This window comes from Poecilia reticulata, chromosome 12 (genome assembly GCF_904066995.2).
Source record: "Poecilia reticulata chromosome 12, P_reticulata-male-v2, whole genome shotgun sequence".
NCBI lineage: Eukaryota > Metazoa > Chordata > Actinopteri > Cyprinodontiformes > Poeciliidae > Poecilia > Poecilia reticulata.
In genome coordinates, this window is record NC_088841.1 from 22,341,040 (window position 1) to 22,364,565 (window position 23,526).

The 23,526-nt window shown below is 41.3% G+C and overlaps 2 protein-coding genes and 1 long non-coding RNA gene across 3 annotated transcripts; 2 read left to right on the plus strand and 1 right to left on the minus strand.

The window, feature by feature from the left end:
- The first annotated feature begins 4,551 nt into the window (after positions 1-4,551).
- LOC103461121 (E3 ubiquitin/ISG15 ligase TRIM25-like) lies at positions 4,552-5,594 on the plus strand. The gene has a single exon (XM_008403452.3). The coding sequence runs from the start codon at positions 4,574-4,576 to the stop codon at positions 5,342-5,344; it is 771 nt and encodes a 256-aa protein (XP_008401674.2). The 5' UTR covers positions 4,552-4,573; the 3' UTR covers positions 5,345-5,594.
- A 5,549-nt stretch (positions 5,595-11,143) lies between these two features.
- Positions 11,144-22,820, minus strand: LOC103473978 (uncharacterized). Its single transcript, XR_014090101.1, has 3 exons — positions 22,502-22,820; positions 21,398-21,540; positions 11,144-11,270 (listed from the first exon to the last, which is right to left on the minus strand). It is a non-coding gene; the product is annotated as an uncharacterized LOC103473978 (long non-coding RNA).
- On the plus strand, positions 11,682-13,925 carry LOC145554066 (tripartite motif-containing protein 16-like). The gene has a single exon (XM_081613338.1). The coding sequence runs from the start codon at positions 11,803-11,805 to the stop codon at positions 13,459-13,461; it is 1,659 nt and encodes a 552-aa protein (XP_081469464.1). The 5' UTR covers positions 11,682-11,802; the 3' UTR covers positions 13,462-13,925.
- Positions 22,821-23,526: the final 706 nt, after the last annotated feature.

Here is a 23,526-nt window from a genome sequence, read left to right on the forward strand (position 1 = left end):
GGATGAGCGACAAGCCGTATAAAATGCTGCGTTAGTAGAAAAAGTAAAGCAGCATTTGTACAAGTATGGACACGGTCTGACAGTCCTTTATTGTTTGCAGCTGCAGAAACTTGCTGGATTTGAGGGGGAAAGAAACGCTCTTCCAGTTTGCTTAAAAGGGGAAAAAAATCCAAACTGTGCTATAGGTGTAGCTGAGCAGCGAATGCAGGAAGTGTTGGTGACAGGAGGAAGAGTGCCATTTCTAAAGAGCAAGCAGGGGGCCGCCATGCAAACAGTCTTCCTGCTGATGCAGCTTCTTCTCACAGAAACATGGAAAATGAGCTTTAGTTTTAAATACTCAAGCAGTGGTGCAGTTCAGGGAATACATTAGATGAATATCCTCCACCTATAACTCTCTACGTTTTATCTCTGACAGTGCCAAGGAAAAATGCCCAGAGTTTCCACAATGAGTAATAATGTATATTAGGGTATTCACTGCAAAAACACCAAATATTACCAAGTATTTTGTAGTAGTTTCTACTGCAAATGTCTTATTGCACTTGAAATAAGACAAGACTAACTTACAAGTATATTTTCAGCAAGATATGGGAGCTTGTTTTAAGTAAATAATTCCTAAATATTGGTGAAAAGTACTAGTTCCTTTGGCAGATAAATTTACATAGAACAAGATAATTTCCCCATGTTACAAGTGAAATAATATCCCAAAAAAATAGAACTTTTTCATCAATATCAAGGAATTATTTACTTAAACCAAGCCTCTACATATTACTGATGAGTTACTTTTAAGTTAGTTTTGTCTCATCTTAAGTGTACTAGGATATTTGTACAAAAACTAGAGAAAAATACTTGGTAAGATTGTGTGTTTTTTTAGTGTATTTAGTGTTCGAATAATTAAAACAGGTAGCTATAAGCGTTTTTAGAAGGGATCTCAAGTATTGGAAGATTTCTGCTATTTGCAGAAAGCTAACCCAAACAAATACTGGGGGTACCTTGTACATGTACTTTATGAACTATAGCGTACATCTCTGGTTTACTAATCATCAATGCCATACTTTATTTTTCTAAAAGAAATTACTCAATTAAGAGTAAAAAAAGTATTTGGTAAAAAGTTACTCAAGTACCAAGAAACTGATCAAATGATCAATCATTTACTATTTAAAGATTACATAATCAAATGGACCAAAATATGAAGTTATTGGTATTTTAAAGGACCAAAATGACAAGAAAAAATAAAATCAGGCAAAAGAAAATGTTTACAAATCAGTTTCTTTCAATAAAAACGTATGAAACTAAAAAAAAAAAATTGCAGGTGTGTGTCCGTGGATGCGTTCACACTGCAGCCTGAAGTGACCCAATTCCGATTTTTTGGCAATTCCTATTTTTCTGCCAGGCTGTTCACACTGCCAGTAAATGCGACCAGTATGCGTTCTGCAGTGTGAACGGGCAAACCACCTGAAAGTGTCCCGCATGCGCACTAGAGGGTGCAATAGCGTCAGCGTTCTCAGTGTTGGAGAAAATCCATAAGCTATACTCAAGTAAGAGCAGAGATACTTTATAATGAAATTATTCAAAGTAAAAGTAAAAAGCGCACCGTAAAAAAAATTATCCTAAAAATAAATTTAAAAAGGTACTCAAGTAAATGTAACTAGTTACTACCAACTCTGAAAGCTGATGAAGACATTACAGCATTGAACTTGGGAAAATATGTCAGAAGCTAAATTGGGGCCATGAAGTTTGGTCAAAAGAAAATAAATTCAACTGAAAAAAATTAAAAATAAAAATATTATTTTTAGTTTTTAAAAGCTGAAAAATATTTTACCATATGTTGTTTTGGCGTCTGCCATGGTGAAGTGAGCTGCGTTCTGATGTCAATGCGACTCACTCGTTACCTTCCCCATCTATGCATGTCCAGAGATGTTTTATGTATTAAATTATGTGGAATAATGAAGAAAGTAACCCATAAACTCTGTTTTCAGCTACAAACAACCTTAAGAAGCCAGAATTCAACAGGGATGTGTTACAGTAAAGGTAAATGTAACACAGGCTGTTAATCCTTTGCTGCACAGGCGACCAGAAACACAAAGTAATAAATTAATACGTACAATTCTACAGCAATACACCAAAATAAGTCATAATGTCTGTGAAATAAAGCCGTACATGAAACGATACACTCAAGAATAAAGCTAAGAGTGTCATAATGCTGTTTTCATCTCCTGCAAATGAAGCCTTCTTGACTGAGCTGAACTGCTGAGTAAATTTCTTGTTTAGTGGAGCAGGAATATAATTGTTTAGTGGAGGTATGTAATTTAATCCCATTAAGAGCCGCCACTATGGAGTTAAATGGTTAATGAGCCACACTTATACATCACCTTTACAACCTCATCTGGGCTCAACAAACATCTTTAAATGTGTTTCTTGTCCATGCACTCAGATAAACACAACACAGCTGGAAGCAGATACTTTGACTAAACCGTTCATGTTGTAGGAAGGTTGGGATGAGCAAAGTTATGTCTGTTAGTCAAAGTGTAGAATAAAGAAGAATAAAAATACTTCTAGAATGTTTTATTACCATCTTGAAATTCAGTTTCTATGGAAGGCGCCTACAAAAACAGAATTCTGTTTTCAATCTCAGAATTCTGTAATTTTTCTTAGAATTCTGACTTTAATCTCAGATTATTTAGAATCTGACTTTTGTTCTCAGGATTTAGATTTTAATTTCAGAATTATGAGGGTTTTTTCATAATTCAGACTTTTGTCTCTCAGATTTTTGACTTTAATTTTAGAGTTTGGAATTTTTATCAGAATTTGGAGTTTAATCTCAGAGTTTGGACTTTAATTTCAGAATTCTGACTTTAATCTCAGAAGTCTGACTGTATTCTCAAAATTAGAATACTGAGATAGAAATCTCAGAATTCAGAGTCAAAATTCGGATTTCAATTTCAGAGTTAAGTTTTTTTCTTCTTCTCAGACTTCAGACTTTAATTTGCAGTTTTGATGTTTTTCTCACAATCTGAACTTTTTTCTCAGATATCTGATTTTAATTTCAGAATTATGACTTACTTCAGAATTCAGATTTTAATTCAATTCTGAGAAAAAAAGCCAAAATTCTGAGATTAAAGTCAGACCTCTTTTTGTTTTCTTTTTTGCCGATAAAGGCAGTATTTTGTAAAACTGCCTTTAAACAGTTTGACCTGGATCAGGCGTTTGTGGGAATTCTTCCACAATGTTCCCACAACATTTTGCTGTAATTTTGTGCTGTAGCTCGCAGATTTTCAGCCTGACTTGCTCTCACACCTCTGTTGAATCGGCACAGAGGCGTGCAGCGGAGGTACATGGTCAGGGATTTAAGGAATATGATTGTAATCCCTTTAGAAGATAGCGATTTCAAACGATTGGTGTTCAAAGGCTCTGCAGTGATGCTGAATGATTTTGGTAGACTGAGCAGGAAGCATATGTTGATAAAGGTGAAAAAAAAAAAGATATGGGTTTTTTTTCTTGTTGAGAGAAGACATGAGGAATAAAAGCATCAAGGAAAGGACCTAATATATCTAAGTAACAAGCTGATGATTACAATGACTAAACCATTTAATCAGGAACCTTATAAACCCCTGAGGGGATAATTCCCAACAAGGCTGCACTGAACCCAAGAGGCTGCCGCTGCTGCTTCAACGTAATCAGAAGAATAAATCACTTTACAGATCAGAATAAACATATATTCAGCAATTTAGAAGACAAAAATTACAAAAAATAAACAGAAAATTGTGCTTTATAAACTGAATAAGGATGCAAATATACTTAAAAACACTCAGGATGATAAAGTGTAACCAAAATTTAGTCTGGATTCAGATAATGTGACCGATCAACAAAAAGTGGTGAGTCAGCAGTTCCCCTGGTGGACTGGAAGCTGTTTGTTGTTTTTACCTTAGAATGACAAAAAATATGTTATTTCAATAACAGTTTAAATAGGGGCTTCCGCACTTCCCATATCTGTGTCCTCTGTCTCTGTTTTCAGCAGTTAAAACTGTTTAATCCGCTGTTAACACGTCGTAACCTGGTTTTCCGATCCGCCTTTTAAGGCAACATGATCAATTTTGTGAATGAGAGGGCCCCAATGATTTTTTTATTTTCTATTAACAAAAATCACTAAATAAATAAATTGTGGAGGCACCCTGTTGATCAGGGCCCCTAAAATTGTCATCACTTTTCGCCCCAATATTGCACCCCTACCCCTTTGTCCACTTTTGTCTTTCTTTATTTTAACCTAAGATCAGAGGTTCACAAACTGTGGGGCGTGCCCCTAGGGGGGGCGCCGTACCATTGCAGGGGGGGCGCGGGAAGCCGTCTGGATGAAAAAAAAACAAAAAAACATGAATGCAGTATGCGCTGGGTTTTTACCTTAGAATGGCCAACTAACCTTGGCAGGATTATTTTTATGATCTGAACTTTGAGGCTAGGCGTAACCAAGATCTGCTTTGGGTGAACCTGATTGGCTGCAGCCTCTCTACATTGAAACACGAGACTTAGTTTGCTCGAGGAAGTGAAACTCAGACAGTCACTGTGACTGAAAGCAGAAATGGAGCAGAATCAGTTCGACCAAAAGACTTTCTCCTGTTCAATCTGTCTGGATCTACTGAAGGATCCGGTGGCTACTCCCTGTGGACACAGTTACTGTATGAACTGCATTGAAGATCACTGGGATGAAGAGGATCAGAAACGAATCCACAGCTGCCCTCAGTGCAGAGAGACATTCATACCAAGGCCTGTTTTGAAGAAAAACACCATCCTAGCAGCTTTAGTGGAGCAGCTGAAAAAGACTGGACTCCAAGCTCCTCCTGCTGACCACTGTTATGCTGGACCTGAAGATGTGGCCTGCGATTCCTGCACTGGAAGAAAACTGAAAGCCATCAAGTCCTGTTTAGTCTGTCTGGCCTCTTTCTGTGAGAAACACCTTCAGCCTCATTATGATTCAGCTGCATTTAAGAAACACAAGCTGGTGGAGCCGTACAAGAACCTCCAGGAGAACATCTGCTCCAAGCATGACAAGTTGATGAAGATGTTCTGCCACACTGATCAGAAGTGTATCTGTTATCTCTGCACTATGGATGAACATAAAGGCCATGAAACAGTGTCAGCTGCTGCAGAAAGGACTGAGAGGCAGAGAGAGCTGGAGGAGAGACGAGGAAACATCCAGCAGAGAATCCAGGACCAGGAGAAAGATGTGAAGCTGCTTCAGCAGGAGGTGGAGGCCATCAATCGCTCTGCTGATAAAACAGTGGAGGACAGTGAGAAGATCTTCACCCAGCTGATCCGTCTCCTCCAGAAAAGAAGCTCTGAGATGAAGTAGCAGATCAGATCCCAGCAGGAAACTGAAGTGAGTCGAGTCAAAGATGTTCAGGAGAAGCTGGAGCAGGAGATCACTGAGCTGAAGAGGAAAGACGCTGAGCTGGAGCAGCTCTCACACACAGAGGATCACAACCACTTTCTCCTCAACTACCCCTAACTGCCAGCACTCAGTGAGTCGACACACTCATCCAGCATCAACATCTGTCCTCTGGGACACTTTGAGGACGTGACAGCAGCTGTGTCAGAGCTCAGAGACAAACTACAGGACGTTCTGAGAAACTCATGGACAAACATCTCATTGATGGTCACTGATGTGGATGTTCTACTGTCAGAGCCAGAACCAGAGAGCAGAGCAGGATTCTTAAGATATTCATGTGAAATCACTCTGGATCCAAACACAGCAAACACAGAGCTGAGATCAGTGTGGCAGAACATCTTCATCACCTCGTCATGCTTAGAGCAGACGTTCTGCTCTAAGCACGAAGGCGAGACTAATGAAAAAAAGTCAGCCTTATTCTAGTCATCCAGACCGATTTAGTGGATGTTATCAGATTCTGAGTAGAGAGAGTCTGACTGGACGTTGTTACTGGGAGGTGGAGAGGGGAAGTTTATGTATCAGTCGCATACAAGAGTATCAGCAGAGCAGGAAGTGGGGATGAATGTGGTTTTGGATATAATGATAAATCTTGGGCATTAATTTGTTCTCAAATCAGTTCAGGGTTTAGACACAACAGCATCAGGACCTCCATCCCAGGTCCAGTTTCCTCCAGAGTAGGAGTGTACCTGGATCACTGAGCAGGTATTCTGTCCTTCTACAGCGTCTCTGAAACCATGACTCTCCTCCACAGAATCCAGACCAGATTCACTGAACCAATACTGGCTGGAGTTGGGATTTATGAGACTGGATCCTCAGCAGAGTTCTGTAAACCCAGATAGATTTGCTCTTGTCTCTCAGGTTGTTGATCAGGGTTCATGGTTCTGATGTCTCTGCTGTTCTGATCTTATATAAGTTATATATAACTTGTACCATAGTAAATACTTAAAAACCATAACCTTATACAGAAGACCTTTAAATCTTTGAATTCTTGTTACCTTATTTACTATGTTAATGTATTTTTTAAACTATATATTCATTAACATGGAGCTTAATGCCAAAATTCAAAGATTTCACATTTTTACATAATGAGATAACACCAATACATTTATTACTACAATAAGTGTCAAAATTGTTTGAGGTTTACATTTTTCAGTTCTTGTTTTTTGAAAGATTACGTTGATCAGTTATTGGTATTTATCAAGTTATGATGTGAAAATGTAACAGCATGATGAGGACTGTTTAAAAAAATAATTTAACCTGCAGTGAATTTTGTGTTGAGATCCTTCTAAGAGCAAAGTTATTTTAATATTGAGCAGATCTTCAGTTTACATGGTGGATGCATGGCAGGTTGGGAAGAAGAATCCAGAGAATCGTTCCATCGTGTGCAGTAGATAAAATAAGATGTGTATACCCTGAACCAAGTGGAATATATATGGGGTTTGCAGATGGATGTGATGAGACAGAAGTGGATCGGGCATGGACACATTTTATAAATGTATGAGTAACCTGGAAATTTAATTGGTAAAAACACAAAAAGTCGGAAAACATTGTGACAAAAATTGTTCTCTACTAATACATTTTAATTGTCATCATTTTCTATTTAGGCCCATCAAATTCTTAATATTAAGCATTATTTAAAAAGCATAACTTTTCAGTCAACTTTAAATGGAACTTCTCCAAAACTTTGAATGCTCATTCCAACTTCAGTTGTGAATGCATGAGAAATTGTTTGCATTTCTAAATAAACTTGTACAAAAAGTAGCCTCAAATCTCTTTGTATCATCAATATATGTTCTCTCTAGTCCATTTCACGTGAAGTCAGAAAATGTTAAAACCAATAACTTCAATTATTTCATTGCAATTATCTTGAGGTGAAGTTGAGGTTAGGAAAAAAAAATCTCCATTCACCCATCCATCCATCCATTTTCTTCCGCTTATCCGGGGTCGGGTCGCGGGGGCAGCAGCTTCAGAAGGGAGACCCAGACTTCCCTCTCCCCAGCCACTTCTTCCCTCCAGTCCCTCCAGTGTGTCCTGGGTCTTCCCCGAGGCCTCCTCCCGGTGGGACGTGCCCGGAACACCTCACCAGGGAGGCGTGCAGGAGGCATCCTTACCAGATGCCCAAGCCACCTCAACTGGCTCCTCTCGACGTGGAGGAGCAGCGGCTCTACTCTGAGTCCTTCCCGGATGACCGAGCTTCTCACCCTATCTCTAAGGGAGAGCCCAGCCACTCTGCGGAGGAAACCCATTTCGGCTGCTTGTATCCGTGATCTCGTTCTTTCAGTCATGACCCAAAGCTCATGACCATAGATGAGGGTGGGAACGTAGATCGACCGGTAAATCGAGAGCTTCGCTTTTTGACTCAGCTCTCTCTTCACCATGACGGACCGGTACAGCGCCCGCTTCACGGCAGACGCTGCCCCAATCCGCCTGTCGATCTCCCGCTCCCTTCTTCCCCCATTCGTGAACAAGATCCCCAGAAACTTAAACTCCTCCACTTGAGGCAGGACGACCCCCCTGACCCGGAGAAGGCACTCTACCCTTTTCCGGCTCAAGACCATGGCCTCGGATTTGGAGGCACTGAGCCTCATCCCGGCCGCTTCACACTCAGGCGTAAACCGCTCCAGTGAGAGCTGCAGATCACGATCTGATGAAGCCAACAGGACCACATCATCCGCAAAAAGCAGAGATGCGATCCTAAGGCCACCAAAACGGATCCCCTCAACACCTCGGCTGCGCCTAGAAATTCTCTCCATGAAGGTAATGAACAGAATCGGTGACAAAGGGCAGCCTTGGCAGAGTCCGACTCTCACCGGAAATTAGCCCGACTTACTGCCTGCAATGTGGACCAGACGGTGACACCGGTCATACAGGGACCTGACAGCCCGTATCAAAGGGCCCGGTATCCCATACTCCCGGAGAACCCCCCACGAGGGACACGGTCGAACGCCTTCTCCAAGTCCACAAAACACATGTAGACTGGTTGGGTGAACTCCCATGCACCCTCCAGGACCCTGCTGAGGGTGTAGAGCTGGTCCAGTGTTCCACGACCAGGACGAAAACCACACTGCTCTTCCTGAATCAGAGGTTTGACTACCCGAGGGACCTTCCTCTCCAGGACCCCTGAATAGACCTTACCAGGGAGGCATAAGAGTGTGACCCCCCTGTAATTGGAGCACACCCTCCGGTCCCCCTTTTTAAACAGGGGGACCACCACCCCAGTCTGCCAATCCAGGGGAACTGCCCCCGATGTCCATGCGATATTGCAGAGTCGCGTGAGCCAACACAACCCTACAACATCCAGAGCCTTAAGGAACTCAGGGCAGTTCTCATCAGCCCCCGGGGCCCTGCCACCGAGGAGCTTTTTGACCAACTCAGCGACCTCGTCCCCAAAGACTGGAGAGCCCAAACCAGAGTCCACAGGCTGAGCTTCCTCAACAGAAGGCATGTTGGTGGGATTGAGGAGGTCTTCGAAGTATTCCGCCCACCGGCCCACAACGTTCTGAGTTGAGGTCAGCAGCACACCATCCCCACTATAAACAGTGTTGGTGCTGAACTGCTTCCCCCTCCTGAGACGGCGGATGGTGGACCTGAATCGCCTCGAAGCAGTACGGAAGTCTTTCTCCATGGCCTATCCAAACTCCTCCCACGCCCCAGTTTTTGCCTCAGCGACCACCCGAGCCGCATGCCGCTTCGCCCGCCGGTACCCATCAGCTGCTTCTGGAGTCCCACAGGTCAAAAAGGCCCGATAGGACTCCTTCTTCAGCTTGACAGCATTCTCTCAGCGAAGGTGTCCAACCAACGGGTTCGAGGGTTGCCGCCGCGACAGGCACCAACAACTTTGCGGCCGCAGCTTCGATAAGCCGCCTCGGCAATGGAGGCACGGAACATGGTCCACTCAGACTCAATGTCCCCAACCTCCCCCGGAACGTGTTCGAAGTTCTGCCGGAGATGGGAGTTAAAGCTCCGTCTCACAGGGGACTCCGCCAGACGTTCCCAGCAGACCCTCACTACACGTTTGGGCCTGCCAGGTCTGACTGGCTTCCTCCCCCACCACCGGAGCCAACTCACCACCAGGTTGTGGTCAGTGGACAGCTCCGCACCTCTCTTTACCAGAGTGTCCAAGACATACGGCCGCAGATCCGATGAAACGATGACAAAAATCGATCATCGAACTGCGGCCTAGGGTATCCTGGTGCCAAGTGCACATATGGAAACCCTTATGCTTGAACATGGTGTTCGTGATGGACAATCCGTGATGAGCACAGAAATCCAACAACAGAACACCACTTGAGTTCAGATAGGGGGGGGCCGTTCCTCCCAACCACGCCCCTCCAGGTCTCACCGTCAGTGCCCACGTGAGCGTTGAAGTCCCCCAGTAGAACAAGGGAGTCCCCAGGAGGGGCACTCTCCAGTACCCCCTCTAAAGACTCCAAACAGGGTGGGTAATCTGAACTTTTGTTCGGCCCGTAAGCACAGACAACAGTCAGAACCCGTCCCCCCACGGGTTCTGACTGTTGTCAGAACCCGTGCAGAGTCACGTGGGGAGCTAGTGTGCTAGTGTGGGGGGGTCAGAACCCGTCCATAGCCTCCCTCCCCCATAGGCGGAGGGAGGCTACCCTCTCGTTCACCGGATTAAACCCCAACATACAGGCGCCGAGATGGGGGGCAACAAGTATGCCCACTCCTGCCCGGCGCCTCTCACCGTGGGCAACTCCAGAGTGGAAGTACGTCCAGCCCCTCTCAAGGAGACTGGTTCCAAAACCAGAGCCATGCGTCAAGGTAAGGCCAACTATTTCTAGCCGGAACCTCTCAGCCTCGCACACTAGCTCCGGTTCCTTCCCCACCAGAGAGGTGACGTTCCACGTCCCAAGAGCCAGCTTCTGCAGCCGGGGATCAGACCGCCAGGGTCCCCTCCCTCGGCTGCCACCCGTTACACACTGCACCCGACCCCTTTGGCCCCTCCGATAGGTGGTGAGCCCATTGGAAGGGGGACCCAAGTCTCCTCTTCGAGCTGAGCCCGGCCGGGCTCCGTGGGTAAAAGCCCGGCCACCAGGCGCTCGCCATCGTGCCCCACCTCCAGGCCTGGCTCCAGAGTGGGGCCCCGGTGACCTGCGTCCGGGCAAGGGAACGCTAGATCCAAGGTTGTTGTGCATCATAAGGGGTCTTCGGGCTGCGCTTTGTCTGGTTCCTCACCTAGGACCTGTCTGCCTTGGGTGTCCCTACCAGGGGCACAAAGCCCCAGACAGCATAGCTCCTAGGATCATTGGGACACTCAAACCCCTCCACCATGATAAGGTGCCAGCCCGAGGAGAGGAAAAAAAATCTTTGAAACATTATTCTGTGAAAATATGCTGGTGTCTCTCAGTCATCCAGGCAATTGTCAATAAAACAAGAACTTGGTAGTGAAAACATAACATCCAGAAGGCTTTCTCAATTCAAACATAATCTGGAATGTGAATAACTAAAAGTCCATGAGGCTTAGTTTATTATGTTAATGAGTCTGAAATAATGCAAGACTACAACAATAATAGATTATGTTTTTGTCCATTATAAGAATTAGTCTTAATAGAAAAGTGCAAGAAAAAAGAGGAATTATAACTTTCTCTTACGTAAAGAGAACGTCTACGCATAAAAAAAATATATAAAAAATGTGACGTCAAATTTGACAGCTGTGCACATGATGGTGTTTTTACTTACCTGTTGGTGACGAGACTCCGACTTGGAAGACCAGCACTATCTCTGTGGTGGAGACTTATGAGGGCAGCCAACAAAACACCTCGATTTAGGCAAACTGCCTCAAAGTTTTCAGGTGCTGTTATACAGGAGACATCTGGAGAAACAAATAAACAAGAAACTATAATTTTCCAGAGCACAGAGAGGAAAATAAGTATTTAAACACCCTGCGATTTTGCAAGTTCTCCCACTTAGAAATCATGGAGGGGTTTGTAATTTTCACCTCAGGTTCATGTCCACAGTGATAAACAATCTAAAAAATCTAGAAATCCAGGAGTGCATGTGCTATTATAAATGGTAATATTTAATCATGTTCTTTACTGATATTACTTTACAATCATGTTTTCTTTATTTAGTATATTTCTCATGAACAGTTGGGTCCATTAGTATCAATTATTGTCTTTTATTTACCTCAGATAAACCTCATGGTCTGATCAAACTTTGGGTGTAACCTTGGCAGGATATTTTTTATGATCTTAATATTGAGGCTTGTCGTAACCAAGATCTGCTTTGGGTGAACCTGATTGGCTGCAGACTCTCAGCACTGAAACATGAGTCATTAATCAGGACAAACCAGTTTCTGTTTCCAGGAAGTGAAACTCAGACAGTCACTGTGACTGAGAGCAGAAATGGAGCAGAGTCAGTTCGACCAAGAGACTTTCTCCTGTTCCATCTGTCTGGATCTACTGACGGATCCGGTGACGATTCCCTGTGGACACAGTTACTGTAGAAACTGCATTAAAGGTCACTGGGATGAAGAGGATCAGAAACGAATCCACAGCTGCCCTCAGTGCAGGGAGACATTCATACCAAGGCCTGTTTTGAAGAAAAACACCATGCTAGCAGCTTTAGTGGAGCAGCTGAAGAAGACTGGACTCCAAGCTGCTCCTGCTGACCACTGCTATGCTGGACCTGAAGATGTGGCCTGTGATTCCTGCACTGAAAGAAAACTGAAAGCCATCAAGTCCTGTTTATTCTGTCTGGCCTCTTTCTGTGGGAAACACCTTCAGCCTCATTATGATTCAGCTGCATTTAAGAAACACAAGCTGGTGGAGCCGTCCAAGAACCTCCAGGAGAACATCTGCTCTAAACATGATGAGGTGAGGAAGATGTTCTGCCGCACTGATCAGAAGTGTATCTGTCTCATCTGCTTAATGGATGAACATAAAGGCCATGAAACAGTGTCAGCTGCTGCAGAAAGGACTGAGAGGCAGAGAGAGCTGGAGGAGAGACGAGGAAACATCCAGCAGAGAATCCAGGACCAGGAGAAAGATGTGAAGCTGCTTCAGCAGGAGGTGGAGGCCATCAATCGCTCTGCTGATAAAACAGTGGAGGACAGTGAGAAGATCTTCACCCAGCTGATCCGTCTCCTCCAGAAAAGAAGCTCTGAGGTGAAGCAGCAGATCAGATCCCAGCAGGAAACTGAAGTGAGTCGAGTCAAAGATGTTCAGGAGAAGCTGGAGCAGGAGATCACTGAGCTGAAGAGGAAAGACGCTGAGCTGGAGCAGCTCTCACACACAGAGGATCACAGCCAGTTTCTCCTCAACTACCCCTCACTGCCAGCACTCAGTGAGTCGACACACTCATCCAGCATCAACATCCGTCCTCTGAAACACTTTGAGGACGTGACAGCAGCTGTGTCAGAGCTCAGAGACAAACTACAGGACGTTCTGAGAGACTCATGGACAAACATCTCACTGATGGTCACTGAGGTGGATGTTCTACTGTCAGAACCAGAACCAAAGAGCAGAGCTGGATTCTTAAGATATTCATGTGAAATCACTCTGGATCCAAACACAGCTCACCAAAGACTGAGACTAACAGAGGGGAACAGGAAGGTGACAGTAATGAATCAGGATCAGTTTTATTCTAGTCATCCAGACAGATTTACAAGATGGTCTCAGGTTCTGAGTAGAGAGAGTCTGACTGGACGTTGTTACTGGGAGGTGGAGAGGAGAGGGGAAGTTAATGTATCAGTCACATACAAGAGTATCAGCAGAGCAGGAGGTGGCGATGAATGTGCTTTTGGATTTAATGACAAATCTTGGGCATTAGATTGTTCTCAAAGCAATAGTACATTTTGGCACACCATTTCAACCTCCATCTCAGGTCCAGTTTCCTCCAGAGTCGGAGTGTACCTGGATCACAGAGCAGGTATTCTGTCCTTCTACAGCGTCTCTGAAACCATGACTCTCCTCCACAGAGTCCAGACCAGATTCACTGAACCGATACTGGCTGGAGTTGGGATTAATTCTGGATCCTCTGCAGAGTTCTGTAAACCCAGATAGATTTCGTCTTGTCTCTCAGGTTGTTGATCACGGTTCATGGTTCTGGTGTCTCTGCTGTTCTGAGCTTCTTTATTTTTTCTGGTTTAGTTCTTTGTGTTACAGGAGCCATAAAGAAAATCACTGCTGATCATTTATTTCATTCTGATGACAGAAATATTTCAGAAAAATCAAAACTTCTCTGGACTCTAATGGTTTTCCTTTAACTTTTTTATCCATGTATTTCAATGTTTTATTTGTTGTTAAAACAGTGAAGATCAAAGTGATCTGAACTTGTTCTGTTTTCTATATTGTGATCCAAAAAAACCTGAAACATCAAATTAGAAATGATGCTGTTTTCTTCTCATATTTTTAGATTTAGATCAGAATAAATGTCTGTTGTTCGTCTCTTTGGACGTCTTCAGTAAAGAAACTTGATTTCAGAGAAATGTTGAACGTTTCCTAATAAAGTAAAGTACTTATATTAATATTGTTTTACTTATTAGAATACTTACACTTGTGGGAATGCTTACAAGTAAAACAAGTAACTAACTTGGGCATCAAATAATTAGAATAATTGATGATCCTTGGTTTCTTTTCAGAAGGACGCCTGTAATAACACAAACTGTGATGATAAGAGTAACTATCATCATACTGTTATGCTAAATCAGAGAAGCTAAAGAAGTTATAGATGTGATTTTGACATTTATCTTGAAATGATGTAAAAGGTTGTGACCCCCCCCGCCCCCTCCACTGGGATTTACGCCTATGGTTGTAACCAAGAGAAAGAGCGACCGTTAACATGTGTGGTCTGTGAAACTAGTTGGCTGCAGGCGGCTCAGTCTGACTAACTCACAGGGGGAAGAAGGGTGGGACACCTGGATGAAACCAGGTGAGTCTTTCTCCACAGGCCAGCAGTTTAGGTCTGTTAGGATTCAGTTTATGTGGCAGTTCTACAAAAAGTGGTGAGTAAATTGTGAAATGGAAGCAAAAATACACATTAAGAACATGAAAAATGCAGCATGTATCTGTTTTCAGCTGATTCCAATTAACCAAAACTCAATCCATCATTCAGAAACTTAAAAACTAAGGCGCAACTGTAAAACAAGAGCTTCTATTACAGTATCCAAGAGGCTCCAGGTAACTCTGGAGGAGCTGCAGAGATCAACCACTCATTTCATGTTTTACGGACGAATATTAAAGTTGTTAGTCTGCATGCAGAAAAAAAGCTGCAATATGGTGTAGAACACTAACAAAACAGAGTGGAAAACTCCTGACATAATATTAAATCTAACCATGTTGATGTATCATAACATCCTAGTCAAAGCCCTGACCTAAATATAGTTGGGAATACGTGAGGATTTATTTTAAGATCCACTTTCCATCCAATTTGAGCGAGAGCAACAAAGAGTTGACAAAAAGTTTAGCCTCCAGAAGTGAATTGAAATATGCATGCGTAGATTTTTAGTAGGGAAAAATCTAATTTCACTTTATAATTATGGTCCGGTTCGGTTCTTCCATCACAACTCGGTTTTATATTGCGCCACATTGAGATGTGGAATGTTCTTAAAGGGCCGGTTGTGCCAGAATGTGTTGATAAACCCGATAAACGGTTAGAACCGTCTATTCATTTTAGAACTTCTTCTTAAAACTAAATGTCAAACATCTTTTCACATCCAGAATTTGACATTTTTTAGACTTTTTTTGCAATGAGAATCAAAAAAATGTCTGCTGCCAATTTAAAATTGTAAAAATATTTCTAAGAAATGTTGCAATATTTGTGCTTACGCATGATGTGATTTTTTTATTAGTGTAGATGTGAAATATTCTGCCACCTCTAGGTGGGAGTTGGCATCACTTAAAACAAATGGTTTTTATAATTTTTCTGGAAATTTTTCAATAAAATGTAATGTACAATCTCAAAAAAACAACTCAATTTGTTGATTTTGTGTTGATTTCTTGTGTTCTATCGTATAAAATCCCACTAAAGTACATCATCATTTTACAGTAGTAATAACAGATTTTTACAGATGCATTTCTGCTTTTTCCTCCAGAATTATCGGTATTATTTGCAACACAAGGGGTGCGTTTTACAACAGCAGCGGCGGCGTCAGAGAAATTATTCACCATATGGTGTAATTTTATGCTTTGATTGTCTCCTACAAACGGAGCTTGTTGACAGAGCTAAGCAGAGTGAGTCACCTCCCCTCTGCGCCAGCTGAACAATATCAACTGACTGTCAGTTTGAGAGCAGATTCACTTAGTGTGAGTAATATGACATGATGGATCAGTAGAAAGCTGTTTCAGACAGAGCAGCATTGACTGCAGCTGCTTTCCAGAAAGATTCTCCTATGAAGGATCTAATGCTGCTGTCAGAGCTCAAAATCAGTCAAGTAAGCTGTTATTTAAGGAGTTTTGATCTTCCAACTTCAACTGGGTCTTGATTAGATCAGTAGATCCTATATAAGTACAAAAATGTAACACAGAGATGCAGAGGTAAGCAGTAAATCCAAAATTTGCACTCAACTAGCTCTACTTCAACTTATTTTTACTCATGTAAAAAGTAGACATCCTGTAAATTACTCAAGTAAGAATAAAAATGTTTACTCAAGTACCGAGAAACTGATCAAAATATTGATATTTAAAGTTTACCTCATCAGTCGGACCAAAAAGAGGACATTTTCCTATTTTAAGAAGAAAAACTATTCATTTTAATAAAAATAATTACAAAATAAAGTGAAGTTAAAGAAAAATGTTTTCATTTTTCAATAAAAACTATTGAAAGGATAAAGTTTTGTGTCTGTGTCTGGTGAATTTTTGGTTTGTTTTTCATTTGGGTAAAACAAACAAAAAATAAAAGAAATTTTAATTAAGTAAGAGTAGAGATACTTATAATAAAATTACTCAAATTACTGTGGTAAAAATTATCCTAAAAATACTTTTTTTTAAGTAATTCAAGTAAACGTAACCAGTTACTATCCAAATCTGCATCAATAATACTTTTTTTTTTTTTACCAAGAACTAAGTATTAGATTAAAAAGTAGGATTCAAATATTACAGGTGTTTGATGCAGATCCATATTTTTCTATTTAATCAGAGCCAAATTTATTACAACTTAAAATCTTGATCCACTGTGGTGTTTGGAACAAAAAGGTATGTATCTTTTAATTTGATAATGCAGGGCATTTTTACCAGCGTTGCTCTGAATAGTAGATTGTATAATGAGATCAGCAGATGTGCAGTTCAACCAGGTGTTTGCTAATTGCTACAGGCTAGTCTGAAGGAGTTGCGGCTCAGAAACTGCAGCTGAGGAGGAGCTGTGACCTGAAGGCGGGGCTAGGTCCAGCCAGGCGTTTTGCACAGCTGAATGGTTGCCATGGAGATTAAGCTTCCATAAAAGAATCAAAGAGACACTCTAGGTATGTTTTTAATGTGGGAATAACATCATAACACAATGTAAAACTAAAAAATGTATTTTACACAATACTTTCCCTTTAAAAAATGTATTTTTTTAGCCTGAGGGTTGTTTTGAGATCCCTGCCACCTTGAGTACAGCCTTTTCTGAACTAACCAGCTGTTTCTCCCTGGACGTTCCTGCTCATGGTTTATGACTGACACAGTTTAATACAGCAGGGAGTACCAAATTAACTGGAAGAATATTAAACAAGCAGTGTGTCATGATGCCCTGTGAGCTATAAATCAGCGTCAATGGTGGTGGAAGTGACAGTGAAATATTTAATGTCATCTAATTCTGAATAGAGTCCTGCGAGGGCTGGAGGATGATGAGACTTCAAATACAGCTCCCTCTCTCTTTCTCTCTCTTGAGCTGCTCTCGTGCATCATGAAATCCCCAGAGTGGAGCGGATGAAAGGAGAAAAACATAAACACAAGCATGCTACGGAGGACGAGCTGCAGCCCTGATCTCAGATGTCAGAGTCAGATTCCGTCACAGCAGAGAGAGAGAAAGACACGCGAGTTCGAACATCCCCTCCTCCCAACGCGTCTGCACACCGGCTGAAAGGCAGCTGTTACCGGTTTGATTTATGGCGATTTACGGCTCGGGAAATTGATTTGTTTTTGACACGACCGGTGAGAGGAAACACGCTTGTCATATTAATAGAGGTCCACATGGAAAAACTGTCCGACAATGTAGAAAAATCCAGAGTAACGGAAAATAAATGAAAGTTCTGCATCTCAACATGCAATAATTCAACATTGTTTACACTGGTGATAAAACAACACACAGAAATACTCTAGAAAAATACTAATCCCAAACCTACATCAGAATCTGTTCTGATTCGTTAAATTTAAAGATAAACTCCATGAGCAAATAATTCTGGCTGGGATTTAAACCCACAAACTCAAACTAAAATTTTTAATATTACTGAAAATCTATTTTTTTTCCCCAAGTGAGTCATTATACAGATTAATTACACACAAGTTGATGCTGAACCTGGAGCACCCGGCCAGCTGACAGCTGGCGAGGGGAGCTGGCCGATAATACAGCAAGACTTGTCCGAAAACATCGGAACAATATTGCAAATAGGTCATGATGAACCGAGCAGATATTTGAGATTTACACACTTCATTCTTGCCTAAAAACTGTAAAAATCATGTTGTGTCACGTAAAGTGAAATATAGCTAAATAATATGCAGCTCTTCACCGCCGTTGCCGCTTTGCCTGAATGCCCGGTTTGGACCCGCAATGAATCATGGGATATGGTGGGCAGTGAAGGATACACCGGAGCCATCCTTCAAATCTGGGGAAAAGGAGGACGCCTTTGAAGGAGTCTTCGAATTCGAACGCGTTATGACGTAATCGGCCTACAAATCCGAATTTGGACGCAAAGTAGTACTTATTAATAATGCTTACAATTATTAAATATTCATAATTAAGATATTTTTATAAAATAAAAATTATATTTTTTATAAATACTTTAGTATGAAGAGTAGTTAACCAGAGAAAGTATAAGAAACCCTGACCTTATGTTGGATAGTTTGGAGAAAATTGTGTTTTTTCGATGCAGTTTAACTTTTTTCAATCGTCAAAGTTTCTAAACAAAGTATCAGGCTGTAGAGGAAGTCTCTGCCTCTTCGGCTCTGCCCTACTTCCACTTTAACACTCTGCAACACACACACACACACACACACGCACCTTTGGGCAATACAATGTTAATCAGTTGCGCTTTACAATTGGTAGACGGTCCTTCAAACTGTCGTCTGTGTGATTTCACGAGCAAAACTTTCCGAAACAAAACTCCCGACAAATATCCGCAACAGAGCCTTGTGTGGCACTTCTGCTCTGGCGGAGTGCAGGATCTCATCGCTTTAAAAAGTAATGAGGCCTGAGTGCATTGTCATGTTGTGGGCTTTGACAAATCAATGCTCTCAAAACTTCGTTTGGAATAAATCTGCTCCCTTGTTTTTCATTCTCTCAAACAGCACCAACAGAAACACTGAAACGTGGACGGGATAAACAACTCCATACCCACTACTTCACTTGTACGCATGCATCATTCATGCGACTCCTTCTCTCCCATTTCTATGTATATGTTTTACTGTCTTCTTAATCAAACCGTCGCCCATAATCAAGTAGAGAATAGTAGGATACATTAAAAAGGGTTGTGTTAGATGGTTCACTTCGGTTATGTCAATACCACAGAGAGAGAGCCCTGACAACAAAATGCACTCACCCTGTGATTGCCCCTTCGTTAACATCCTTCTCAGCCTTGATTACATTTTCTAAGCAGTGAGGGAATTTTTAGATTTCAATAGCTCAGACTGGAAACACAAACCAGAAGACTTCACCAAGCAAACACCCGACGACATCGACGACTTGAATTAGAGGAAGAAATTTGTTTATTTTTCAAGAGACAAAAGTGAAGTGAAATGATTTAAAATGATTCAGTTCAAGTCAATTTGTTTATGTAGCACCAGGCCTGTCATGATAAATTGTTCCAGAAAGTATTGCGATAAACAATATTGCTGTTTTGAGACCATTTTTTAGTAATTTAATGGCAAAATAATACTGCAGGAAAATATTCCAAAAATATCAGTAAACTTTACATTTTAATGAACATTTAGCACTGGAACTGGAGGACATTTTAAATATTCAAAATAAACAAACAAAACAACAAATAAAATAAATCACTACGTCTTTGTAAACAAAATTGTCCTTAAAAAGAAAAGGCCTGTTGAGACAAAAGCACCAAAGTGAAAACTTTTTATCATTGGTAGAAAAAGAGAAACAACAAATCATGCCAATGGAAATAATTTGTTTTAGTTTATTATGCGATAAATTGATTTATTAATTATTGTGGCAGGCCTATATAATACCAATTCACAACAAATATGGCGTCAAGTCAATCCAATCCAATTCAATAAAGATACATTTCAAGTATAGTTGGATACTTGTTATTAATGCAATCAAGTTCAGTTGAATGAGAAACACAGTAGATTACCTCACATCATTGATATATTTGTTTGAACAGTAGTCTGTCACTTGCACAGAGTCATTTTCATTGCAGCAATCCCTTATATTGAGTAAGCATGTAGCAACAGTGGGAAGGAAAACTTTTCTTCAACATGAAGAAAACTAGAACCAGAATCATTCTCAGTGTGAATGACCAGCTACGGGTTTGAGAAGTCAGAGAAAACACAAAACAAAATAGTGTTTCCAGTGACCGCGTCAATTTAACACTTTAGAAATAAATTTGTTTCATTTTTAAAAACAGAGATGGATTTTTTTGGCTGAATCAGTATTGGTTTATTTCACAAAACTGTAGGGGAAACACTTTTATGACGCATCATGAGTCACATGATCAACAACCGGCTGTTACTACTGGCAGAAACCATGAAGAAGAAAATGACAGGAAGTAGTTGGAGGCTCATGGTACAGCGTGTTTTTTAATGACCTATCACGTGAACAATTTGATTTTAATTGAGTGTCTTATTTAATGGGAACAATATAATTACAAAATTGTGGGGGGGGGTTGATATTTTCAGAATATTGACAAAATTTTGCGACTATTCTGTAATGAATACGCAGCTACAGAAGTATTCGTTTTTTTCTACGTTAAAGAAAAGTAAAAACATTACTGGTATTTGTCTTAATGAATCTGGTCAGTTACTTGGGAACATGGATGGCCCAGTCAAAGTCCAGACATAAATCCAGCTAAGAATGTGTTTCAAAGCTTTAAACTGATGTTCAGACACTCTTCATCCAAACCTGAGCAATTTCACAACGAAAAAATAGGCAAATATTTTAAGCAAAAGGTGGTTCCACAAACTACAGACACACAAATTCCAGATTAAATATTAATTTTGAGGTTGTAACTCAACAAAATGAGGAAAAGGTAAAAAAAAAATTTTTTTTAAATAACCAAAAGTAAAGCTGTCTAATAAGGGTACTCCGGTTTCCTCCCACAGTCCAAAAACATGACTGTCAGGTTAATTGGCCTCTCCAAATTGCCCCTAGGTGTGAGTGTGTGTGTGCATGGTTGTTTGTCCTGTGTGTCTCTGTGTTGCCCTGCGACAGACTAGCGACACTGTCCAGGGTGACCCCGCCTCTCGCCCGAAACGTTAGCTGGAGATGGGCACCGGCAACCCTCCCGACCCCACTGAGGGACAAGGGTGTAAGAAAATGGATGGATGGATGGATTTTCCAGCCAGGTGAAAATGATTTCTACTCCTGCTGCCTCCTGTAATTTAAACATCTGAGATAAAATAATGAATCTTTATTGCATGTTTCCTTTGCTTTGTCTCTCTAAGTTGAAGCTAAAACGAGTCCAGCTGTGAATCCTCCAGCGTCCTCACTAAAGGGGAAACATAATCTACAGAAAATGGACGATGCATGCATTTCTGTGTGTTTTTAATGTTTTATATGTGTCCTGATGTGTTTTTCTTGTATTTGGAAGAGAAACTACCTAAGCGCCGACTCTGAGCCACTTTTGGAACTTACTGCTTTGTTTTTGTCTTTGTTTTGGACCAGGCAGGCAGAAACCTTTTGGCCGTGGTTTGCAGCTTGTGGGGAGGGTCTCGTTTGGAGCGATCTACTTTTTAGTTTCTGGACGGACGCCTGCGTCGATCCTGCCAACCAGCATGCTGTGAACGACAGGGGAGGGGAAACGTGGCACCAAGTTAAATGGAAAGAGCCTGATTTATGTGTCCAAATCAAGCCTAAGGTTGCATTTTCTGCCACACTGACCATAATTTCTGTGTAATTAAACATGGACAGTCTTCTAATAACTCATATCAGTCGATCTTTGCTAATAAATGATCCCAAGATGATTCTGGGAAGCAGTAAATTTGACTCAAACTTTGTTTTAGGCATCACATTGTTTTAGGGGTTTTATCAGTGTCAGGACTGCTGTAACAGTGATGAGCCCAATCTGAAGGATAATAAAATAGGAATCAGCAATGATGACCAAAGTGCTGCCTAGCATCCAGATTGAGTCTCATTTATTTATTAACAAACAAACCTTTCACAGTGTACAATACTAATGTTTTACATTGCCATTGACTTATAAACATGGTTCACTTTTCTCACAAGTATTAACTTCACACATTCACATTTCCATCCTTCACTTAGCTGAAGACAACCAAGGTGTAGTGTATCAAAAGGGATAAATCAACTGCACTTAACTGTATATTAATTAGCATAAGCACCAAAACGTTCACCGATTTTAACCGAATACCATTCAAAAATAGTTTCAACTTTAACCTCAATTCCCACACTTCATGAACAAAGAATAGATTTTATACCTTTAACTTTGGAACTGGACTCACTTTACTCTCATGATTTGAGTTACTTTATGGGTCAACAAGCACTGAATATTATTCAAAATAAAACTCCTAAAACCCAGAGTCAGTAAGATATCACGGCCTTCCCTCGCGAGACTTTCCCAGCGCGGGTTGGCATTATGCCAAATTTACCCTCGTCTGATAAAACTGCCAACTATTGGCAAAAAGGTGCACAGAAACCGTAACACAGAGCTAAATACTGGTCAAATAAAAGGTAAACATCTTACAGAGTAGTTTTGGTGTGTTTTTACCGTGTACTGACCTGAAGGATAATAAAATAGGAATCAGCAATGACGACCGAAGTGCTGCCGTAAGCATTCAGATTGCGCGAGGCAAACCGGAAGTCCGCCCCAAAACCAACGCCCCCCAAACAAATGTTCCGTTTCGCCTCAACTGCTCCCATCTCAAACTCAGGAAAGCGCCAAAAATGCAGGCAGATTAACATGCCGAAATGCAAACAAAATAGAATTTGTTCATTTTTGGAAGAAAAAAAATAGAATAAATTATTCATAAAAATATTTCAAAATTATAAAACAACCAAAATAATGTGGTGACATTTTTAGGTGCACCACACTCGTGATGACTAGCGTTAGTTTTAGCGTTAAGTTGTCAACATAGAACCAAATCTTAAATATATAATATATATTAATATATAATATAAGCCGTACAATGGACTACATATAGTAGTAATATAAATGTCAACTCTACAACAACTAGATAAAAAGGTAAGGGAAAAGAAGTTTTAATTAAGAAAAAACAGGGAGGGAGAGGGAAGTAGTTCAGTTATACTAGCTTGTCTTTGAATGAATAGCATGTAAAGAAATCGTATTTTTCCCCTCCAAGGTTGTGCGCGAAATTACCGGATGTAAACAATAGCATGCGAGGAGTCCATACTATTTTATACCACGCTTGAAGCTTATGGATAAATGCATACTAATGCAGCAGGCTCACCTGCACGCATGCAAATGATAAAAACATAATTCCTGCTGTGACAGAAAGAAGGTGCATCTGTGGGCAGTGGGGTGGAATCAGTTTCTGCCTGTCACCGGTGATTGGCAGATGTGCAGGCTGCAGCCTCCAGGAGAGCTTTGTTCTCTTGGATGGTACTGCTGAGCAAACATTAGGTTTGCTAAACTGCACTTCAGAGCACCCCCACAGCTGCTCAGACATGAAACAAAACCCCAAAAAAAGCCTTTCTGTAGATGCAGGGATCATACCGTAGTGAAGCACACACTCCTCAGATGTAAACCTATTGAACTGTCGTTTCACGGCCGCTTCAAGTGGCCT